Here is a 20,908-nt window from a genome sequence, read left to right as displayed (position 1 = left end):
AAGAAACTTTAATTTCATCTGGTTTTTGCCATACTGTCTTTAGTAAGCCATTTTGCATTTCTTATTGTAATGCATAGTTATATTACCTTATTATATTTGAGTTAATTGTTTGATCCTGTTTTATTTAATTTTATTGAGCTATAGACTATTTTATTGATTTAAACTATATGTTGTTGGGGAGATCATAAGGTATACCTTTAAACTCCTCAATCAACACAAATATTTAATCAGCCAATAACATGGCAGCAACTCAGTGTATTGACATGTTGAGGTTCAAACTGAGCATCTAAATAGGGAAGAATTGTGATTTAAGGGACTTTGAAAATGGCATGAATGGGCTGGTCTGAGTATTTCAGAAACTGTGGATCTACTGGGATTTTCCCACACAATCACAGGGTTTACAGAGCATGGTTTTCTGAGGGAAAATACCTTGTCGATACCTGAGGTCAGAGGAGAATAGCGAGACTACTTCAAGCTGATAAGAGTCAACAGTAATTCGAATAACCACAAGTTACAACCAAGGAAGAAGAGCATCTATGAACCCAGATGGGCTACAGCAGCAGAAGTCCACATCAGGTGCCAGTATTGTCAGCTAAGAACAGGAAACTGAGGCCAGGATTTGAGGCTACAACATTCCTGAGGAATGTTTCCAGTTCCCAGTACTGGCAAGGTGTACCTAACAAAATGTCCAGTGTGTCTATACCCTATGCTTGAATAAATTTAACCCCATAATATTTTCATCTCCATCCCAATGACCTGATTTCTCTTTTGTGAAAGGTTAACAGTTCTTTCCAGGGTGCCAAAACACTTTATATACAGATAACCCCGTGAGATGCATGTGTGTTATTGTAGTCTTAATTATTAACAGTTGTTGCATAAAGGGGTCCTTTGAGGCTATATATGCACATTTAGGGGCATTACCAGATGTTCAGGGTGTAAGTTGTGGTTTATATACTTCTTTTGCTGTATGTGTATGTCTGCAATGCAGGAGACAAAAAGAAAAAACACACAAGAGGATCACAATGAAGTGTTTTATTTAGGTCAAACAGAAATTGCAGAACTCATCATAGGCACAGTAACTTACTCATAATTAGCTATACACTGCAAAATAAATTGGCATGTAGCACAGCAGCACATACAAGCACCACAAGCAGAAAACAGAGTGAAACAAAGAAACAGCAGTCACGTTCAAGTCTGCCCAAGAGTGTCAGAGTTTTTTATGGCTTAGTCCTGAACAGTCTTTGGCCCTCATCATCTTTCACGGGGTGTCGTTCAGTCGGCGATTGTACCCAATTTAAAAAATAAGTTGTGGACTCAACAGAGGATGTAATTAAATTGATATGATTGGCACACGCTCAGTTCACGTGGCGGTTTTAGTCAGTGAGATGTAGAACCTAAAAGTCCAGTTTGCACATTAAAGGCACAATCACAACTAAAATGAATCGTAACAATACAGTGATTTAAAATCCACAGCATGTACTTAAACTGGGACAGCAATGATGAGGGGAGCTGGTGAGTCAGTAGAGAAGCTTTGGTGAGTTGTGGGTACACGTCGTTCAGAGACCCGTCCCTGCTCACAAACTCTTTGAAGTCAATATTCAACAGTCAGAGGGCTGTGAACCGATTCTCCAGGATGACTCAGTCAGTCCGACACTAGGAGAAGTGCCATGGCAACAAAATCGCTGGCTTTGGGGGCAAATAAAGAGCATCACATGTTCAAATCAGCAGAACCAGAGTCATGTGAGGATGCTGCTGCTGCTGGGAGAGGAAAATATTGGAAAAGCCGTTTGTTTGCAATTTAGTCTAAAATCCTGAGGAGAATTCAGATTTATTGTTGTTTTGGTTAATGACAGGAAACAGGAGAGTTTAAAAAAAAATTACAAAATGACAGAGATGAAGGAGAATTTAAATCTCTGTTCCTCTGTGGTCAGATTTAATATCGGCTCCTATTTTGTTTTTCAGCCTGCAGATGGAGCTACTCTGTGCTTTATTTCGGTGCTTTACTGGAGAGAGGAATGTGTCTGCATGTCATCTGCTCAGATTAGGTTCTTACATATGATCCACCTCTCCTGTTTGATGTCAGGGTCGCATATTATTAAACCACAGAGGATCAATCAACTGAACTGAACTGAAAAAAAGAGCTTTTTAAAGCAAATCATTTGTAGTTTACAGCTAGGCAGTGCCATGCTTAGCAAAGAACAGGGCTCTAGCAACAAACAAAAGGGCAGATGTAAGAAAACAATAGACATATCGTTAACAATATATTGATTAGATTTTTTTTAATTGACTCTTTTATCTGTATTTATTCAAAATAAATTTTGAGTATTCTGACATAGTTATGTACATAAGTGCAAACAAGGTGAACATCACACATTCGTATACACCTCAGTGAGGATCGACATCACCCAGCACAGCTGGGCAGTAAGAGACCTCGAGACCACCTTCTTGGCCAAAAGTAGAGCCAGATCTCTCAGTCTGCAGGAGGCAAGCGGCAAAAACTGCTCGCCTCCACAGAAAAAGATCTTCCAGTTAGTCCAAGGGCCTCTTTACCTCCCTGACAGATGTTTGCTCTAAAAGCCAGAGTTCATTCCTATTTCTCAAAAACACCATGTACAAGAAGAAAAAAACCTAAATATAAAATGAACGTCAAATAAACAAAACAAAATAAACGCCTGATCTCCCCTAAGGACCTTTGGATATTACAAGGATTTAAGTTGTTTCAATCACGTTGCAACAAGACAAACTAATAATTAGACATTCCCTTTTCGGATAAGTTAGTGCTGTATGTCATCTCAATTATTGTGGAAAAAAAATCACTATTAGGATAATAAAAAGGTAGCCATGTTGTCATTTTGTTGCCATAGCAACAGCAACTATTACCATTAACAATGACTCCATCATTGTGTACAAACGATTTTCATATCATAATGTTTTTCATATTGGTCTACACAAACTATTAACTACATATAAATGATTTTTTTGTTATCATTATTGTTATTATTATTTTCATGCCGAGTTTTTTTTATGTCAGAAAAAAAAATCTTACATTTAATACATTTTCATACACAGCTGTCACATATGATCAAGGATTAAGGCCCTTTGTTTGTATTCTCAGGACTGAGTTAACTGTGTCCACATGCTGAAGGATCTGATCACAGGACAGCGAAGATCAGAGCTCTGCACACGTTGAACAGTTATGATTCAGGACCGTGTGGAAAAAAAAATTACAACCAGGCCCAAAGTTAATCAAGTACAAGAGAATGAATGAGGGAACAAAATTAAGAGGTAAAAACTTTTTTTTTTTCTCATGGTGCTCCACAATCCTCAAATTAATACACTCTTGAGCCTTAATAGATACATTTAAATGTATTTAAAAACCTCAAATGCCCTCGAGAGGCACAGTTTATTAATCAAGTATTCTGTTTTTCCAGCTGGACGGTTGTCAGTGAAGGCATACTGATGTTACGGGTAGGGTCACTTAAGGAGGGGATTCTCTTGGCTGGACGAAGCTAGTCTTTAGAAAAAGGGACCTGTCTGGACATTCTGATCATCAGGTTCATAGAGACAGCTATGAGCCTACATACTGTTTGATCCACCATGCAGATAGAAAGTCAGCTATACTTTAAAAATACTTTATTCAAGTATTTTGGGAGATACACTTATTCACAAGATTTTATATCACTCTTATGTCTGTATAGTAAATATGAAGCTTAAACCAGCTGTATGGGGCACTAGCCTGTTTCCATACAAAGTGGAGCTACACAGATAAATTATCTGGTATTAGGTTATTACAAATAAGGTGTCCTCTAAAAGTATGTAAACTGCAGATTGAAATAGATATTTTAAACCTCTGTTTTAGCATTTTAGGATGAAAGCATTGCATGAGATAAAATACAGACTGGCTTTAGCTTTTATTATGTGCTATTTAATACACAAACAGCACATAAATAGATAGTTATGCATCTTGATATTTGTAGACCAGTTCAGTAGCGTTTACTGTAGGCTAACTTTTCGCTGTTCAGTAAACATGCTTTCATACGGCTTCTGATGTAGGGATTTGTTCTCTGCTCGGTCTGTTTGACCTCAGTGCAGCCTCTGATACTGTCGACCATGATACTTTCCTTAGTAGAGCTATGCTTTCCATTTGACTGACTTTCTTCTTATTTATTTGCAAGGCTCAGATAAACGCAAGGCTCAATCCTGGGCCAATTATTATTTTCTTTCTGCTTTCTTACTGTAGCTGGCATCATTCAGGGTTTTACAGAAATTTCTTATCGTTTCTATGCAGATGACATTTACTTATACGTCTATAATTTTCTATTATATTTTATTGTGATTTTTCCCAGTTTTTATTTATTTTAGACTATTTTTTTGCCAAGCACTTTATAACTTATTTTCTGTGACAAGTGCTTTTATAAATAAACTTTACTTACTTACTTATATTCTATATAAGAGCTAAAGCCACCTATTGTTTTGTCTCATTGTTGTGCTTTAATATCAACTTCAGATGCATAAATTGTCAATAATATCTGTTAACGTACTTATAGAGGGCACTCTATTCTTGTTTAAGTTGGCTTAAGTTATTACAAACATTACACAGTTTATCCAAAAGCTAACTTTTAGTTATCTAAAAGGTGTAAACACCTTCCATACAAGATCACACATTTAATCTTTAAAATGGACATAAACTCCGTAGTTTTGTAGATGTTTTCCTCCTGTAATTATTTCTTCATGAACAGTTTACAATCCATCTGGGTTATATTGTTGGTTGCCTGGTAACCTCACTGTTCTCAAGCAGTCACAATGTGTAACGTGGTTGTTTTTGCACAACTGTTTATTAAGGTGTGCTGGCCTTTTCTCTGTGTTAACTAGCAGCTCTTTCAAGCTTAGTATTAACACAGAAACATAAGAGCAGCTCAGATCTTCTGTCTTTAAAAAAAGTAAGCAGATATGTGTACTTTTTCTTAAACTGCCACAAATACGCCACCTCTCTTATTTGGGGCATGCAGGTGGTAAGGAGGAAAAAGCTTTTACACGCCCAAAATGAGGGTTAATCCCAGGATTATACCTGGTGCTGCACTTGCAGCTCTGGCTGGGTGGGTTTTCTGCACAGTTATGTCTCCACAAAGCCTTTCCACACCAAAAGTTAACAGAATCAGGGCTGCAGTACTGGGACCACAAGGGAAATACATGTGAGAAAAAAGGTAGCATGCTGACTTTCTGCCTAATGATAATATGCTTTGTTTATAGTGCTTTGGATACTACAGAGGGTCGGGGTAGAAAAACTGACTAGCAATAAATGGTACTGAAATGTACCTGAATTGTGTACATTTGTACTTCAAAGAGTACAGCAGTCTGCTCTACCTTTTCTGACAGTGAAAGATATTTCTAAAAGTAGTCACACCACCCATTAACATTAAATATAAATCTATATAACAATACACATACTTTAATATGTCTTAACACAGTTTCATCATGGTACCTACAGTATGTGACCTCTGAAATAGTCTATATAGAGTGAACCATTACATTTCAGCATGCCTGTCTTTTAGAAGGGCATGTGTAAAGTTTTTGCATTAGATACATTCACGACACATTAACATTATTTAAAATGAATAATGTTCAATGGGGGATGTCGTAATATCTGCAGCATTTACAATTAACCAAATATGTGATCCATCGTCTTTTCTGACACACGTATGTATGCACACAACTCTCTGATTTATTTCCTTACATTAACAGTAAGACAGCACAGCTGTCTCAGAGAAGAAACTAATACAAATGTGATTTCCTATTATGATAATGTACCAAATAACACATCTGTCTTTGAGCACTGGTCTGGTCTTACAGTGTACTGACAGTTTTGTTTGAGGAGACTTGAAAGAGGCACATTTGAATTTGGATATAAGTGATTTCAGCCCAGTTTCCAAAGCTGTTAAGTTCATTTTTTTGTACACACCTACAAAGCAATTCCTTACACATTCGAAAGCCAAAAAAAAATAAAATAAAATTTTTTTCACCATCAGACATCAAGCATGAGAATTGTTCATCCTTTTCTACAACTTGATTCTGGTTATAAGAACATTTAGAGTCTCGTCGTTTTTGACAAACAGGACAGCAGTAGAAAGACATGACATTTTAAAGTCAGACAGGACATTTTCAAGTTCCAAGCTTTCTCCCTGCAGAGCCATAAAACATAAAAATCTTGTGCCACTTATTTAGTCCAAAAGCCACATTAAAGGAGATAATTACACAAACAAACAGCCTTTTAAAATACATCTCTGCATTAGAGAGGGAAACATTTATTTGGAGGATTTATCCAGATATTGCATTAAACGGGCAGTTCCTTGCATATACCGCAGACTTTAGGCACAACAAAAGGAAACCGATCTCGCTTCCATCTTGTGCAATAACTGACATCAGGTGTAAAAGTTTAAGTGGCATTTATAAAACTCTGTCACAGATCTGACTCAGGAATAGCATTTTGTTTTGAATAAGAGTACAGGCGAGCTGAACACACACAGAATCGGCGAGCAAAGCCTGGTGTTCGGGTTTCAAATCACAGAGGAAACGGGACGAACCTTTCCTTTTTTAGTCGTTACACAGTTACCCATCACAAAGGAAAAACAATCACTGATCGGAAATCACGATTCAAGAAGCTTCACAGCTCAGGTTTATCAGTTTCAATGACTGGAGCTGTCTGGTCTATTACTGGAGAGTACTATACAGAGAGGGGCCCTTACATAGAGAACATGACCTCAGCTGCTTTAAGGCAGTTTATTTAACACATGCTAAAGATATCCCTCATCCCATCTTCTTTATAAGAAGTAATTATATACTAAGTTACTCTCACCTGGTCTATATTTTTCAATAAAACAGGGGGACGAATCATTCATTGCATTTAGAAAACTCTAATATACATTTTAAGAGCTGTTCGCTGTAACCAGTAGACTTTATCCCAATAGCAGCTACAGGCTAATACACTCTATTTACGTAACTAATTCTTCTTTTGAATTATTTTTGGGACACTAAGTCTCCTCTGCAGCTGAGCAGAAAAAATCAAAGGCACAAACAAATGAACAACAACCCCTTACTGATGTATCACCAGGCAAGATGAGACCATGATGACAGACTGAGCGGTACACGTCGTACAACACAAACGTCACATTTGCACTCATCTTCAAACGTAAACGTGACATGATATGAAACACTCTTTCACTTTGACAGCGCGTCATGGTTGGAGACCGGCGGCTGGTCCGTCTGAATTTTCTACAATGAACTTCTCAGAGTTTCTGACTTTGGAACAGTCAAATGTGTTGGGTGGCCTCGTGTGATGGCTCCGACCCATAAAGGGCATTTAGTCTTGAATATATGTGTGTGTGTGTGTGTGTGTGTGTGTGTGTGTGTTTATGTGTGCGCACGAGTGCTGCACTTTTAAGGTGTGGGCATGTATGGCTGTAAGGACGAGGGAGCTCTATTGCTCGGCCCGATCGAGTCATTATGCATCAGGGTGGCTGCTTTAAAGCAACGGTAATACGTCCAGGTCTGTATTGCATGAACCATCGCAGCTCTCTTATGTTCACAACATGATATCAGTCGGTGTGCACTGTGGGCGAGGCACATGTTTGCTGCAGTGCTCGGGGTTTACGGGACTTTAACTGGGGTTTCGGGAAAGGCTTACTGAGTTTAGTGCCACAGGAGCCGCCACCAGCAGTTTGGGGACGGGGCAGAAATGGGTTTCCATGGGAATGCACTGGAGCTCCACCGGATCTGAAGTCAGAAGCTCCGAGGGGTCTACTGGAAGAGAGAGAGAGGAGGAAGAGGAGGAGGAGGAGCTGTGAGTTCTTACAGAAGCAAACATGTGCAGGCAAACCTCTGTAGCAGATTATTTTATACTGATATCTGTGCCTAATTATGATGATCTTTTAAAATTATGGGCAAAGCAAATAGTCAAGTTAGCACTGAGGTTGTTTTTATAGATGTTAATGCTGAATGTGTGTTCAGCTCACTTTACACCTTTGCTTGTTTGCTTGTTTGAATCTTCACGTAAGAGAGAGGGTGGGGTGTAAAATCTCAGGAACGAAAGTTTACAAAATCTAAGCCCTTTAATTGACTAGTGCTTGGTGGTGATGTCTCAATGCCTAGTCGACTAGTTATGCACTCATCCATAGTAGCAGCAGGTTAGTTCAAAATCATCTCCTGGTATGATGCTGGTAAACCGAAAGAATGCAAATTTAGTTCATTTCAGGTAAATTCCATTAAAGCTGCATAGTAGAGTCAAGCCACATGTGATTTCATCTTAAATGTGAAACATTTTTCCTGCTGGTTTTGACAATCAAAATCCCCATCATGTTTCATAAAAATCAAAGCAAGCAGATTTCTGTTTCAGCTGTAAGTAGCAAACAAAAAGCAGCAAACACCACCAGTCAAAGGATTTTATAGCGCTCTCATTTCTATACATATTAAGGGCAATTACATTGTGTAATATCTCAGTGCACTCTGAGCAAATAATTTATGGAGATTACGAGCAGCCATGTGCACTTGTGGTCTTTCTAGAAGCAAATCCTAGTATTCGTAATTACTACATTCATTTTTTTAAGTCTCTGTAATGGTTAATACTTCAGTTTGTGCAAGCTCTTCAATCAAAGTGATGTTTTTATTGCTAAAATACAAAATTTACTGCTTTACAAAAAAGCAGAAAGAATTAGTAAAGCACATTATTATTATTTTTTGATTGAGATGGTAAATTACAGCTATTTACTAGTTTTGGTGGTTGAATGCTATCTAATGCTTGATTAAGTGTGCTGGCTCAAATTTGGGAATAAAAACGTGAATTCAGTTTGTTGTTTGCCAAATAAATAAAAACATAATTTTTAGTTTTAACCAAGTTTTTGACAGATTTCTAAAATATTTGTGCTTTTTTTTGGTGTTTTGACAGGTGGTCTAACAAATTTGTGAAGCACTGTGGCCACTTTCAGCTGTTTCCTTATTCATAAGAGGTCACCACAGCAGGTAGCTTTAATTTGGCAGATTTTCTACTCTGGATACCCTTCCTGTTGCAACCCCAAAGGGATCTGGATCTCCTCCTGGGATCAAACCAGGACTCCTTCACTTGTTAGGTGGGCTCTGGGCTTTAATTTCAGTAATCACTGGGACATAAAAGAAAACACACATAAAGAATGAAGAGGCAAATTTGATAAAAACTGCTTAAAATTTTGTGCCGAAATTAAGTTTTAACAAGCATTTTTCATCTTGTTGTGTTGTTGATCACATATCTCTTGTAACGTCTGTGTTGTACCGGTCTTCCCACAGTGGCGCACACATCGATGCACTTATGGGTTGACCTGTCTGGTTAAACGAAGTTTAAATCTCTGTCCAGTTTGTTTCTTCAGATATTTCAGGCCTCTGTGCTGCTGTGGGATAAACTGCAGACCAAGATTGCTTCAACCCTGTATTATATTTGATACACAAGTTTTTGTGAGTTTTTGAGATGTCTACATCATCAGTGTTATTTTATTCCCTCTCAAAAAAAATGTTTTAAGCAATAAAACATACCACATATAGCAAATTGATATTTATTTTCTTTTTTAATTTGTCAGAAGGTTCAATAAATGCTCTAGTTTCAAAAAGAATAAAACATTTCTGGCCATTATTTCACAGTTCAGGCTTTTCAGGGCTAACGATGCATCAGAGGGTGTAGATTGTTCCCGTACAGACCAAGGGTTTCTAGTATTCGAGAAAAGTTGGGACACTTACGGGTGCATTCATTAACTTACAGAGCTGCAGGAAAACTGTAGTTCAACCAGTTTTCTTAAACTTAGACTTGATTTTAAAAGATTGACGCATTTTTTCCCCTTTTCTGTGATGAGCTAAAGCTTTTTTTTTCTTTTCCTTTTTCCTTTGCTGGTGACCTGCTGACCTTTGTACCATTCAAGTTTACTACAAATTTAAATAACGAGGGTGCCCTAAATCATTTGACTGGTAAGTTGTATCCAAGCAAATTAAGTAACTGTTTGGCTGCAAACATTTATTTTTATATGATATATATTTTTTTTTAACAGAGATGAGAGCTGGCATGCTTTAATGCCAGGCCACATACTGCACACAGTAACGACTGAGACAGGCATGATGTGATTCAACACCAAACAAAGACACTCAGATGAAAACAGTTGTCTATTTCAAGATTCCTCTCAAAACGAGTTGTTTTCATTTGCTCGCATCATAAGAAACAGAAACGTGAGGAGAGATGAAATGTGAAGATAACACGTGACACTACAGGCAGACAGTGAACAGGACTCAGATCCTACAGAGCTAAAATCAAAAGAGGACTGAAATGAAAGAGCAAACCTGATTCGAGGCGGCAGATTCAGCGAAAGGAACATTGGTGACTGGGGTCGAGGCCGACGAAACAGTGGAGGTGGTGGCACCGTGCATCATGGGAACTTTTATTCGGGCGAGTCAGACGAAAGACAGAGGACGAGGATATGGGCGGGGAGGAGGGAAGGGAGGGGAGGGGAAGGGAGGGGAGGGGGAACAGGAATGATATGGTTACCATGGCAAAATGTGTAGGATCAAAAGTCATGGCACAAGTCAAGTGATATTGCCAGGATGAATTTGAACAAGTACCAGGACACATGCAAACAAAATCAGAGATAAAAGGGAAAAAAAATACATATTTGAATAGCCGACAGGATACAAAATAAAAAAAAAAATTAATTGCTCACCAACAAAATGGCAGTTAAACAAACAAAGCAATACACAGTCATACAATCTAATCAGACTGGAGTATCTGATAATTGTATTGAATGGACGGAGAATGTGTATGGAGAGAGCAAATGATCCATAAGAAATACTTTTATTCTTTTCAATTACAATGTAAGAGAAATCCGGAGAATTTAGTGATTTAGTGGCAATCATATTTTATCGTTGCTCTGAAGTCCTGAGCTAAAGGTGCTAAAGACTTAAAGTTCTAGTCCATTTTTATCCTCATTTGATTCGCTTTTTATTATTATTATTATTATTATTACTAACTAAACGAAAGGCACTGGAACAAATCAAAGTTTGGTTGACTACTTGTGGAAACCAGCAAGTCTGAAAACAGCACACATGCTGTCTAAGATGGATAATACTATTAAGATTCTCAACTGGTGTGTGTCAGACCAACCAAACTCACATATATGAACATAAGACTGAAATATGTACACAAAACATGCACTGTGCTATTGTCCATCATCATACACAGCATAGCTGTGGCTCTGCAGCAACATTAAAAAGCATCTCTCACACCCAGAGGTGATAAGGTCATCATCTCACTGCTCCACAGAAACATATAGTTGATTCATACCTTGGACGTGGTGGAGCTTTTCAGCCTAAACAAGAACTGAATTTGTCACATTTAATCTAATATCTTGCTTTTAATTGTACTTTTATCAATGTAACTTTAAAAGAGGTTTTATATTGATTTTGTATTGTTTCCGGCATGATTAGTTACTTGATTGTTGTGTTTTCCTTGACCTGTCACCCTGGACAGGATGTGCACTTCTGTAATCTATGGCAGGATGCTGGACACTGACAACATCCACTTGTGGATTCATTATACAATAGATCGGCACTGTGACACTCAAGCTGGTGTTTTCACCCCAGCTCCTTAATTACAGCTCTACTGAGGACTGTGAGGATGTATACACTGTGATTAATGTCGTCATACATGAAGCGGAGGGACACCAAACACTGTTATTGCTTTTATGTTATATTTGTACATTTAGCAAGTAGGAACGATATAATGAAATTATTTTTTGGTTGCATTATGAGAAATGTAGAGTTGTAGTCAGAAGTTTTCATACACTCATCATGGGCATGAACGTTGTGGTAATTTTGGGCTGGTAGTTTCTCTTTGCTCACTCACTGGACTGCCCAACACAGAGCAACACCTTCAGGCTTGACTGAAATTTGCAGCTGCTTGTTGATGACTGCTAAAAGCATTTGGTTGAGGTTGAATCTGTTAAGGTATATTTAACCAAGAATTAGCGGGTTTGTCATGTATATATAACTGAGAGTGTATGTTTACCTGTGCGGATTAGAGAAAATCCCCAATAAATTCAAACTTGTGCAACAAATTCTCGTTTTTTAAAGCCATTAAAGATGTATGCTGTGCAGGTTGAACTTTGACCCTTTTTAATTCATTCCATTTTCCTCCACTTCCCTGACCTTGGCACTACAACATTTTTATGACATTTAAGCATTGTTAAAAAGGGCATCAAATCAATCTGATATCCAAAAGCCAAAATCTCGATATTTTTACTGCATGTAAAGAACCCCCAGCTCATTCTGAGGGGATCATGTGGAAGGCACTGATTAATTTTTCATGCAACCATACCCATGTATTGACCCATATATTGCACTAAAGTGAGACTACCTCTTCTGCTTAAATTTTTTACATTTTCAAGTGAGGTAAGCAAAAGCACAAACAAAGTTCCCCACCGTTATAGAAATGCAGTCTGCTTTAGGCTGGAGACTAAAGTGGACAAAATTCAGCAAAAAAACCCCAAAAAACAAAACCAGAGAGGGACTCGGACCATCCTGAAAATGTATTTTACTGTAATTTATAACAGCAAAGAAACATGAAAATATTTTGCTTCTTTTTTTCTTTTATGTCAAAATTATGCTCCAAACGTATTAAATTTACGTCCTAATATCAGCATGTAGCGCTGGGGAATGTAATAAAGGTGGAGCTGAAGTTAGGAAACACACACACACACACACACACACACACACACACACACACACACACACACACACACACACACACACACACAGATGTATGCATGACTAAACATCTTCAGCAAACCTTTTGTGATTCTAATCTACCAGATTTTCAGTTCAGATAAACGGACCGAGTGAATCGTGTGTCTGTGCTTCTCATCACTGTTGGTAGCTCATCCCTAAACTATCTGAATAAAAACCCTGCATCAGTCTGCTGCTGTTCCACTGTTATGTAATCCTGAACAGCATTGACCTCACACATCGTCTAATCCTCCATGGTTAAACTACAATATTCTAATATTTCCAACATCAGTTTAGTGAACATTTGTTTCGTGCATTTAAAAGAAAATCTGTAAAACCTTCCTCTAAACCGGCTTGCACACTTCAGCCCTGAAGTGAGCTTCTGGAAGCTCTAAGGAGGGTGGTGCAGGTGGGGTCCTTGTGTGGTGAGCCAAAAAGAGGTCCCTTAATCTGTGAGTACAGACACTGACAGGAAGCTGATGAGGTTTTTTTCCACTCCCTGCTTTCCCAGCAGTCTGAGCTACCAGAGCTGGCACAGTTCATGTAAATCCAAATGCTTAAATGATTAAACACTTGCACTTAAGACTTGTTTGTTAAACTGGATGGAGAAAATCAGTGTTTGACTTCAGCAACTGAGAATAGTCGGTTCTCATTTTCAGGTCATCCAGTAGTTTGGTTTTGATTAAATAACGCATAGTCCATGTACTATGCTACAAATAGAAAGTCATCGTCCATGTAACACTTCCAGGTTTAGGTCTGTCTGCTTTTGAAATTTCATTCCCCTAAAGGACAACTTTTTCACATAAAACACAAGACGCATGAACTTGAATCCCTGCTAATCAATTCAACTGCACCTGTATGAACTAAACAATTTATAATTAACTGGGCAAAACATGGTAACCCTAACACACCAATCCTATGATTGGTCACATTTTGTACAAACATGTGCATAAAACAAGAAACAGATGACAGCAAAAGTTAAGGCAAAGAAGAAGAGAGAGCAGACAAAGGCGTGTCCACAGGTTTAGGTTAGAGCAGGCAGCACAAGCAAGCAACATGGAGTTAGTGCACAATGTGTACCGTCACACAAAGACACACTGATGCAAGCAGCTGATAAAGTGAAAGTGCAAACACCCATCGCTTTCAGCTAAAGCAGAGACAGGACCTTAAAACTCTAAATGCTGTAGAGAAGAAAATGGCATTCAAGTATTGAGGAATTAAAAACTGCATGCCAAGTGTGTATGTGCACATGTACTCTCCCTCGAGCACACAGTAAGTGCAGTATGTGGGTGTTTTGGCTCATCGATAATTCATGCCTGACAGCCTTCAAGCCTCTCACTAACCATTGTTTCTTTACATTCCCCATCATGTTTTTTCAGGGTTTATACCTCACCAGTTCATGTCAACACACATGTACAAAGGTTTTCATATCAAACCGTGATGTTTTATCTCTTATAATGTCAACTTTATCTTTTCCCTGAGATGTAGCATATTTGAAAATATACTCGTCTGCTGACTCTTGCCCAGGTTAAAAGAGTCTTAAACCCTTGCAGCTAATAATCAGTGCAGCAGAATTACCGCATACTGATCATCTAAGGTCTGAACTACAAAGCAAGTTCAACACACCCAGGATATATTTTTCTTATCTGTTTCTGGACACTCATCCTTTGTGAAGCAACTTTTATGTTAACCTGTTTCTAGGTCAAAACTGTGGAACTTTTCTTGTCATCCATTGGTCAAAATGTTGGGTTATTACCTCAAAGATTTGATGTCATAATTCAAAATATTGAGTTATTTTCTCAAGTTGTAAGCTAAGTTGAAATGTTAAGATTAATAACCCCATATTTTGAGTCAAGGATGCGATTTGTTTTATTTTTTCAGTGGCGAAAAAATACAAAACCCAGAAGTTGGTCAAACTTCTAGGTACTGTTATGCTTCTCTGTTTAATTGGTGATGGTAGCTTTGTCGACTCAGTTTAATTGTAATTAAAAAAATTTATTTTTGTGCTAAATTTGCTTCCTTGTTTCCAGATACTTTTATTGTTACTTCCCCGGATTCGCCCCAGACTTCCTGGGGAACGTAACAATCAGCAGTCAGGCTCAAAGTGGTTATCAACTCCACAAGTAAACCCGAGGTTTCCTCAATCTATCTAGGAGCAGGTTCACATGAAAGAGGCGATGTTGGCAGCATCTGACCAATCACAAACATGACAGCAGAACAGCTGATTTTACAAAGGAAGACAAAGCTACAAAAGACTGGAAAAATGCTACAAATAGAAAATTTAACTGACTTATCAGTATCACAGCTCAATCATTAAGGTTCAATAGGATCTGACATCAGAAATGGCTTTAAAACTGCTTGCTAGATAAAAATGAGCATTAACGTTGCTCTTAAGGATCTATATTTCTCTAAAGCACAGCCTCCTCCTATCTGGACATCAGTCCACCTGTTTTTCCAGGACTGATGATGTCATTTTCCTGAGAATTGGTTAGTGATTCAGCGGTTGTTTCCTACGTGCAGGTTAGGTTTGCAGCTTTAGCTGCCATAGTGACTAACGAGCCACCTTTGTGACTGAAAACTCAGAGGTAAACCTGAAGTTACCTCACTAAAATCCTAATCCTGCTTCGTGGTTTAGGCCTTTAATGTGTTTGTCTCTGTAAGCTGTGTCCTGTGACTCTGTGGCCTCATCACAAGCCAAGCAAGAGTAAATCCGAATCAAGCAACACAACAGACAGTGGAACAGAAGAGAAGCGCTACACAGCACAGATGCCCTGAACAGACACAGCATGCATACGGTTTGCACTGCACCAGCAACTCCTTCCATCCTACAGTCCTCCACCTTTGTGTTTGTGTGCACAGACCACTTCTTGGACTCAAGGTTTGAGGGTTTATAAATACAAGGGACCTTCCACTGGTGTTGCTAATGTTTCCAGAGACTCACCAGTGGGGATAAAGGCTGGTTGCTGGAGCTGCATGTTAGCCAGGGCTTGCTGGTAGTGGAACATGCTGGGATTGAAGACGGTGGCAGCAGCTCCATTGCTCTTCTCTAAGACGGGCCTCTTTGGTAGCGGCTGCACGGCCCCTGGAGGCAGACCCTGGCCATGAAGAGAAGCATATGAATGAAAGCAGTGGTTATCTTTCAGCACAGGCTCCTGCAGGTAGTGATGGGTGTACAGAAAACACTCTCCCTAGAACAAAAAAACAAAAGTATATTAATCTGGTGTCATCTCAGGGTGAATACAAGCTTTACCGTCCTACATGGATGCTTTTTACCACCACAAGAGGGCAGTGCAGTATCTAAGATTAGCAGAAGTGATGTAAGGACAGCCCAGAGGTCAAGCCAAGAGCAAAATGGGGTTTCTATCATTTCATCTTCTAATGGGGCCGGTGCTGAACCATCAAACTGCTGTGGAAGATAACCAGGATATATGGGTATAAAACCTTATACCCATATATAAGGCCATTAATGTGGGATGAGGCTGAAGCAGGAGCATGTTTGAATGACCCCTCCTGATCTACAGAAGTAACACAGCAGCAATCCCCTTCTTTACTGAAGATAAAACAATGTTACAAGCTAAAACCAAAACCAAATCACCTAGAAATGATCTTTCTAAGTCCTTTCACTTTTATGATTTGTATCTTCTTTCAGTAACTATAGATTACTCACATTGATGGCATTAGTCATTACAGGCAGCTTCAATCAAAGTAGTGAATGATATGATATGCATCGTATGGATAGCAGAAGCAGTTAATGTGCTAAAAAAACAAATCGTTTAGACTACATTATCCTATCTGAAGCAGGACATTATGATCTTACATTGTATCATTGAACAATATAGAAGTACAGGAAAGGAAAATCTGCTGCTGTTAATACAGCCTGGACTTGACGTGACATGAATTGTCCTGTTTTTTACTGCAACTTGCAAACTAATTTCAGTGATAAGTGTTTTGTGTGTGGAGCACATATGCTGTCAGGAATCTTTGGCAGGGAAGCTTTAAAAGAAGCAGCAACTGTTGTATTCAAATAATCTTCAAGAACCTGATAAACTGAAAATTGTAGCTTCAGGAACACAAATCAAGAGAATAACATAGAATTAAAAACTATTTTGTGAACTGCTTTTAAACAGCAGATACAGTTAGGTCCATAATTTGTAGTTTTGCCTTCTATAAACAGCCACAGTGGATTTTAAATCAAACAATCGAGATGTGATTGAAGATCAGACACCATCCATCCATTCTATACCGCTTATCCGGGTTCATGTCACAGGGTAGGAGTCTAAACAGACAAACCTGGACTTCCATCACCCCAGGCAACACTTCCAGCTCATCCAGGGGGACACTAAGTCTTTCCCAAGCCAGCCGAGCTATGTAATCTCTCCAGCGGGTCCTCGATCTGCCCCAGGCCTCCTTCTGGTAGGACATTAAATCATTCAAAAGGAGGCATCCTAGTCAGATACCCAAACCCCCTCAACTGACTCCTTTCGAGGTGGAGGAGCAACACTTCTACTCTGAGATCATCTCGAATGACTCAGCTCTTTATCTTATCTCTAAAGGAGAGCCCAGTCACCCTTCAAAAGGAAACTCATTTCCGACACTTGTATCTCTGACCTCATTTGTCCGGTCCCTACCCAGAGCTCGTGACCACAGGTGATCACAGGTGAGGGCAGGAACATAGACTGACCAGTAAATCCACAGCTACGTTTTTATGCTCAGTTCTCTCTTGACCACAACAGATTGGTACCAATCCAGCCCAGTCATCGCCAGGTGAGGCCTGTTTCCTTGTGCCTTCATAAAAAACTTCACTTTAAATTTAAATATGAGGCCCAAAGAGACGTAAAAAAACCCTGGAAAAATCGACAATCTGATCCATTTTTAAAAAGAAGGAATACAGTGGCCAGCTCAGCAACACTAAATGATGACAGAATTATTTCCATGATTAAGAAAATCAGCTTCCCAACATTTAACCAAGTCATGAACTTGCTCGGAAAGATAGAAGTATCACTGTCAAGGTGTACAATCAAGAGAATGTAAAAACAGAATGTTTACAATAGGTGCAAACCACTGGTTACACTAAAGAACAATAAGGTCAAAAAAAAGTCTGCAAAGTTCTAGGAGTTTTATTTTGTGGGGGGAATAGATAAAGCTGCCAGGAGCAGAGGTAGTGAATGTGGATGAGTTTAAATACCTGGGGTCAACCATCCCAAGCAACAAACACTGCACAAAAGATGTGAAGAAGAGAGCGCAGGCAGAGTGGAGTGGGTGGAGATGAGTGTCAGGGTGATTTGTGGCAGCAACAGTGAAAGGAAGGTTTACGAGATGGTAGTGAGACCGGATATGATGGTTGGTTTGGAGACAATGGCACTGACAAAAAGATAGGAGGCCAACATGGAGGTGGCAAAGCTGTAATTCCCAAAGAGTTAATGCCAATTTTTTGTAAAACCCCTAGAAATAAAAGCTGAAAGTCCAAACTTCAATTACATCTTGATTAAACCCAACAGTGTTATTAAACAGAGCAACAAAACAAAAACTGTATCCCTGTCCAACAAATTATGGATTTAGCTGTATGGTGGAGGTGGGCTCGCTTTACAGTTGGCCTACACGCATGTTTCTCTTCTGAAAAACATGAGAATATTTTCATGTTTATTAGTACAGTGTCGAGAACGACTCACCAAGCCTGAGGACGGGGTGTTTTGACTGGCTTGGTGCTGTGCAGCCTTGATTCTGGCCTGCAGGTGAGCTGGAGGGTGGAAGTACTTGCACTTGTCTCGGCTGCAGCGGCCTTTAATGTAGTCCATGCAGACAATGACCGAGTTCTCGTTGCAGTCCACCATGCCCGCCTCCAGGGGGTGAGCGTAGCGGCAGTCGTTCTCACCTCGCGTGCAGTTCCCGCGCTGGAATTCTCTGCAAACCTGGCAGGGCAGCCGGGAGCACCAATCAACATTCACCTTTCATCGTTCTTCGGCCAAACATAGAAACACAACAACTGCACTCAGGCTGCATACCTCCAGCTTGTCTGTGCGCACATGTTTTTGTGCGGAGGTGCCATTTCCCATGGCTGCCAGACCGGTAGGACTCCCGGGGACGAGCAGGGGAGTGCTGGGCAGCAGCTCAGGCATCAAACCCATCGCTGGGCCCATGTGGCTCAGATATGGACTGAATGCCATGCTGGGACTCGTTGCCAGAGAGGGCGTCACTGGGAATGTTGTCTGAAAGAAAGAGAACAAGAAAAAGACAATTTATGGCAGAGCTTTCAATAGCGTTGGGAGGCTTGAAGTGCTTGACTGCCAGCACTGCTTTTTACAGGAATAAGAACAATGCAGCTGCCTAAATAACTTCTACAACCATGAAAAAAAGCTGAGCAGGCAGAATACATAAAAGACTTTCAATGTCACTTGAGATTCTGCAAATTTCTCCTTGTACAGTAAGAAACTTTGGCTTTCAAAGACTTTTTAAAAACAAAATTGATCTTTTTATTCCCTATTTTATGTTTGTAAGAGGATAAAAATAACCAGCATCAACAGAGTGAATTATTATTCTACTACTTGTTGTCTGTTTGGTGCACATCTTGCACACAGCACGGTGTTTTGATGAGTGCATTACTGTAGAGTCATAGTTTAGGATGGGCTGCTCACTATGGGCTGCAGTTGTGTTCCAGGCAGCATGAACTGCATCTGCTGAGCCAACATGGCTGCTGCGGCCTTCTGCTGGATCAGGTTGTTCCTCCCGTTGATTTCCAGCTGGGTTTTCAGGTGCGGAGGTGGGTGTAGGTATTTACAGTTTTCGCGTGTGCAACGCCCCTGACGAGGAGAGCGGAGACAGGAAGGATGAGCAGAGAAGCTTTAAGCAGACAACAAAAACTCACTGCCACCCAAAAATAATTAAATAAATAAAAATCACCTCTTATCAAAGCAACCGATTCAAGGTTAGCAGAGGACTCATCCATATAATCAAGTGCAATTTGTTACACTAAACATCAAGGATCTAGTGTGCTTTCAGAGGAGTCCTAATGACTATGGCTTATTAAATTTGGTGAATAAAGTACTAATGAAGCCCCAGAAGAGCTTCTGCTGCATCATTCATGAGAAATATGCAACCGCTTTGTAAAAGAGTTCTGACGATAGAAGAACATTCAAAGGTGTTTTTTTTTTAAATTTCTCAGGATATAATCATTTCATTTTGTCATGAAGTCATTTTTGAGGCAATGTGAAATGACAGGTGTTGCATTTGAGCCAGCTTTGGATTTTTCCACAGCAGAAAAATAAACCAAAGTGACAAGCGATAAAGCTGGAGGCTGACAACATATGCTTAACTCTCACCGTCCTCTATGATAGAGTCAGTATTTCCATCGGGAAGATATCAGCTCAAAAATAAAATAAAAGAACCTATTTTTCAAAATGAGGGAAAAATATTGCAGTGTATGAGTGCGTAAAGCAGTGTTTACTGGAAAAAATAAACTTACAAGTCAAATTTGTACATTTTAGCATAGCAGAGGGGAGGAGATATAAGTCCCTCAGGGGCTGCGCCAGGAAGGGTATCCGGTGTAAAAATCTGCCAAATCAAACATGTGGAGATACCCGCTGTGGCGAGCTCTTGTGACAAGGAAGCAGCCGAAAGTAGCTTTAATATAACAGATGAACTGAATACAGAATGGCAGCCAAAAAAAAGCTGCTCTGGAAAGAATCATGACTCATTGGCCTACAATTCATACATCCAAACTAGTTTTATAAAGTATAGTTGGGAACCAGTCCAGTAGTGGTAAAGTGCTAGTGGTTGTGGGTGTGTGTATGTTCAGTCCATGAGTTTAACGTGGGTCAGATGTCAGGAGGCAGAGTTCAGGAGTCTGACAGCTGTGGGGAAGAAGCTGTTCCGGTACCTGGTGGTCTTAGTCCGGAGGCTCCTGTAGCGCCTCCCAGAGGGCAGGAGGGTGAAGAGTCTATGTGATGGGTGACTGGGGTCTTTGATGATTTTCCCAGCCCTTTTCAGACACCGCTTCCTGTAGATGTCCTTTATGGCAGGAAGTGGTGCTCCGGCGATGCGCTGGGCAGTTTTCACGACCCTCTGCAACGCCTTCCGGTCCGAGGCAGAGCAGTTCCCGTACCAGACTGTTATACAGTTGGTCAGGATG

At 39.7% G+C, this 20,908-nt stretch overlaps 1 protein-coding gene across 6 annotated transcripts in view; it reads right to left on the bottom strand.

The window, feature by feature from the left end:
• Positions 1 to 1,017: 1,017 nt before the first annotated feature.
• Positions 1,018 to 20,908, bottom strand: part of mbnl3 (muscleblind-like splicing regulator 3) — a 37,370-nt gene continuing 17,479 nt past the window's right edge. For 4 of the 6 annotated variants that reach the window (XM_031747570.2, XM_039619419.1, XM_039619427.1 and 1 more), the window contains 6 exons: positions 19,416 to 19,580; positions 18,786 to 18,989; positions 18,453 to 18,692; positions 15,725 to 15,971; positions 10,348 to 10,442; positions 1,018 to 7,794 (listed from right to left, as the gene is read on the bottom strand). In XM_031747570.2, coding sequence (XP_031603430.1) covers positions 7,777 to 7,794; positions 10,348 to 10,442; positions 15,725 to 15,971; positions 18,453 to 18,692; positions 18,786 to 18,989; positions 19,416 to 19,580 — 969 coding nt within the window. In that variant the 3' untranslated portion in view covers positions 1,018 to 7,776. Of the gene's footprint in view, positions 7,798 to 10,347; positions 10,443 to 15,724; positions 15,972 to 18,452; positions 18,693 to 18,785; positions 18,990 to 19,415; positions 19,581 to 20,908 lie in introns of all 6 variants that reach the window. The other 2 variants (XM_031747653.2, XM_031747815.2) reach the window with 2 other exon arrangements.

This window comes from Oreochromis aureus, linkage group 2, assembly GCF_013358895.1.
Source record: "Oreochromis aureus strain Israel breed Guangdong linkage group 2, ZZ_aureus, whole genome shotgun sequence".
Classification (NCBI taxonomy): Eukaryota; Metazoa; Chordata; class Actinopteri; order Cichliformes; family Cichlidae; genus Oreochromis; species Oreochromis aureus.
The sequence above is the reverse complement of the archived record's forward strand: the minus strand, read 5'-3'. Positions and strand labels throughout refer to the sequence as shown.